The 2,149-nt window shown below is 35.7% G+C and overlaps 1 protein-coding gene across 1 annotated transcript; it reads right to left on the minus strand.

Moving 5' to 3' along the window:
• Positions 1-272: 272 nt before the first annotated feature.
• On the minus strand, positions 273-1,178 carry LOC122444119 (olfactory receptor 4K3-like). The gene has a single exon (XM_043472921.1). It carries the CDS (start codon positions 1,176-1,178, stop codon positions 273-275), a length of 906 nt encoding a protein of 301 aa, XP_043328856.1.
• Positions 1,179-2,149: the final 971 nt, after the last annotated feature.

The following is a 2,149-nucleotide window of genomic DNA, read 5'->3' on the forward strand; positions in this document are numbered from 1 at the left end:
CTTACTAATTTCAAGTCATTCTTGAGAACAATCAAAATCATACTTCTAAAGACTGGTCAAATTTCCCAATCAGGAACTCATTTTAACAATTCTAGAATCCTAAAGAATTGACACAAAATTTTCATCAAGAGATACACATGATTTCCATATGTGAATTGGGGAACTCGTCCCAGTCTTAAGTAACAGGGTAGGTGTGGCCAATTTAGTGCACTCACAGTAGACATTCTGATAATTTGAAATGATGAAATACCAAAGAAACCCACAGTCTGTCATCATAGTCGCTTAATGGCATTTCTAACCTCTTTGTTTCTTAAAGTATAAATGACTGGATTTAGTAGTGGTGTGATGATGGCATAAAATACAGCAAGGAACTTGTCCACCCAAGTGATATTGAGTGGACATAGGTAGATGAAGATGCAAGGCCCAAAGAATAACATGACCACTGTGATGTGGGCAGTGCAGGTGGAGAGAGCCTTGGACACCCCACTCTTTGATTGGTGGCAGACAGTAAGCAGAATATAAGAGTAAGAGATCAGCAACAGAATGAAGCAAATGGTTGCAAGTACCCCACTGTTAGCATTTGTCAAAACTTCTAGAATATAAGTGTCCATGCAGACTAACTTGATCACCAATGGAATATCACAGAAAAAGCTATCCAATTTTCTGGGTCCACAAAAGGGCAGTTGTGTAATTATAGCTAGTTGGCTTATTGAATGCACAAAGCCAATGATCCATGATGTCATCACTAGTCGAACGCACATTTTTGTATTCATGATGCTGGAGTAATGGAGTGGCTTGCAGATGGCCACATAACGGTCATAGGCCATCATCACTAGGAGCACCATTTCACCCCCTCCAAAAAAATGTCCAAAAAACATCTGACACATGCAACCTCTAAAGGAAATGGTCTTGTTTTCTTTTAGAAAGTCTGTGATCAGTTTAGGGGTGGCTACTGAGGAAAAGCCTAAGTCAGAGAATGACAGATTTGCTAATAGGAAGTACATAGGGGAGTGGAGGTGAAGGTCAGCAATAACTAGGAGCACAATGAAGACGTTGCCTAAGATGGTGATCAAGTAAAGTGAAGAAAATACCACTAGGAGGAAGGCCTGGAGGTCCCATGAGTCACACAGCCCAACAAAAATAAATTCAGATACCACAGACTGGTTCACTTCTTCCATTCAGTTCAGTGTCTTCTAAATTTATCTGAAGAAAAGATATAAAGATAGATTTTCTAAATAAACATTCTGTGCATCAAGTGTGTTTTTTATGCACTGCTAATGGAAGCATGTACTTACATAATCACTGTAAAAAGCAATTGGCCTTCTCTTTTAATGCTCAATATACATATATTCTATGGTGCAGCAATTTCACTCCCATTTGTATGCTCAATATCTGTGAACTCTTGTATCTGTATATAAGGAAAATTTACAGCAATGCCTATAAACATAGTGATAGAATCTTAACAAAGTACAACTATATAAATGACATGAATGTGTGTTAGTAAAATATAGTAATAAAGAAATAAAAAGCCTTAAATAGATCCTCTCAGCATAAATTTTATAAGATGAAGAGCACTCCAAAATTAACAGTATATTTTGCAGGAACTTGTATAAGTAATAAAACTATGTCCCAAAATGTAAGAAGTAAGTAAACTCAGTTGCTGGAAGCCAAGATTCTGCGTGAGGATGAACACATAAGCAGTTGTCCATTATTATCATCTGTTTAGGTCTTGGACTGGGCGATGTTTCATAGGTATAGTTTTATTATTATATAAACAAGCAAACAAACTCACAATGGACATGGAAAAATGAGAATATACTGTGAATCAAGAATGATGATCTAGTCAGTACAGCAGACCTGAGTTAAATAGTGGTTTAAAAAAAATGGCATTTGCATTTGTTATATGAAGTATAGTTGACTTACATTAAATGACTTAAATTCTGCCATCTACAGCAACATGGATGGACCTATACAGTATTACTGTTAGTGAAATGACAGAGAAAGACCAGTACTGTTTGATATCACTCATATGTGGAATCCAAAGAATAATACAAAAAGTGATATTTTATTAAAATCTTTTGAAGCTGTGTGGTAAAAAGATATTTATTATACATCAATTTGAAAAAAATAATATTTAACACCTTATTGA

The sequence above is a fragment of the Cervus canadensis genome, chromosome 6 (genome assembly GCF_019320065.1).
Source record: "Cervus canadensis isolate Bull #8, Minnesota chromosome 6, ASM1932006v1, whole genome shotgun sequence".
Classification (NCBI taxonomy): Eukaryota; Metazoa; Chordata; class Mammalia; order Artiodactyla; family Cervidae; genus Cervus; species Cervus canadensis.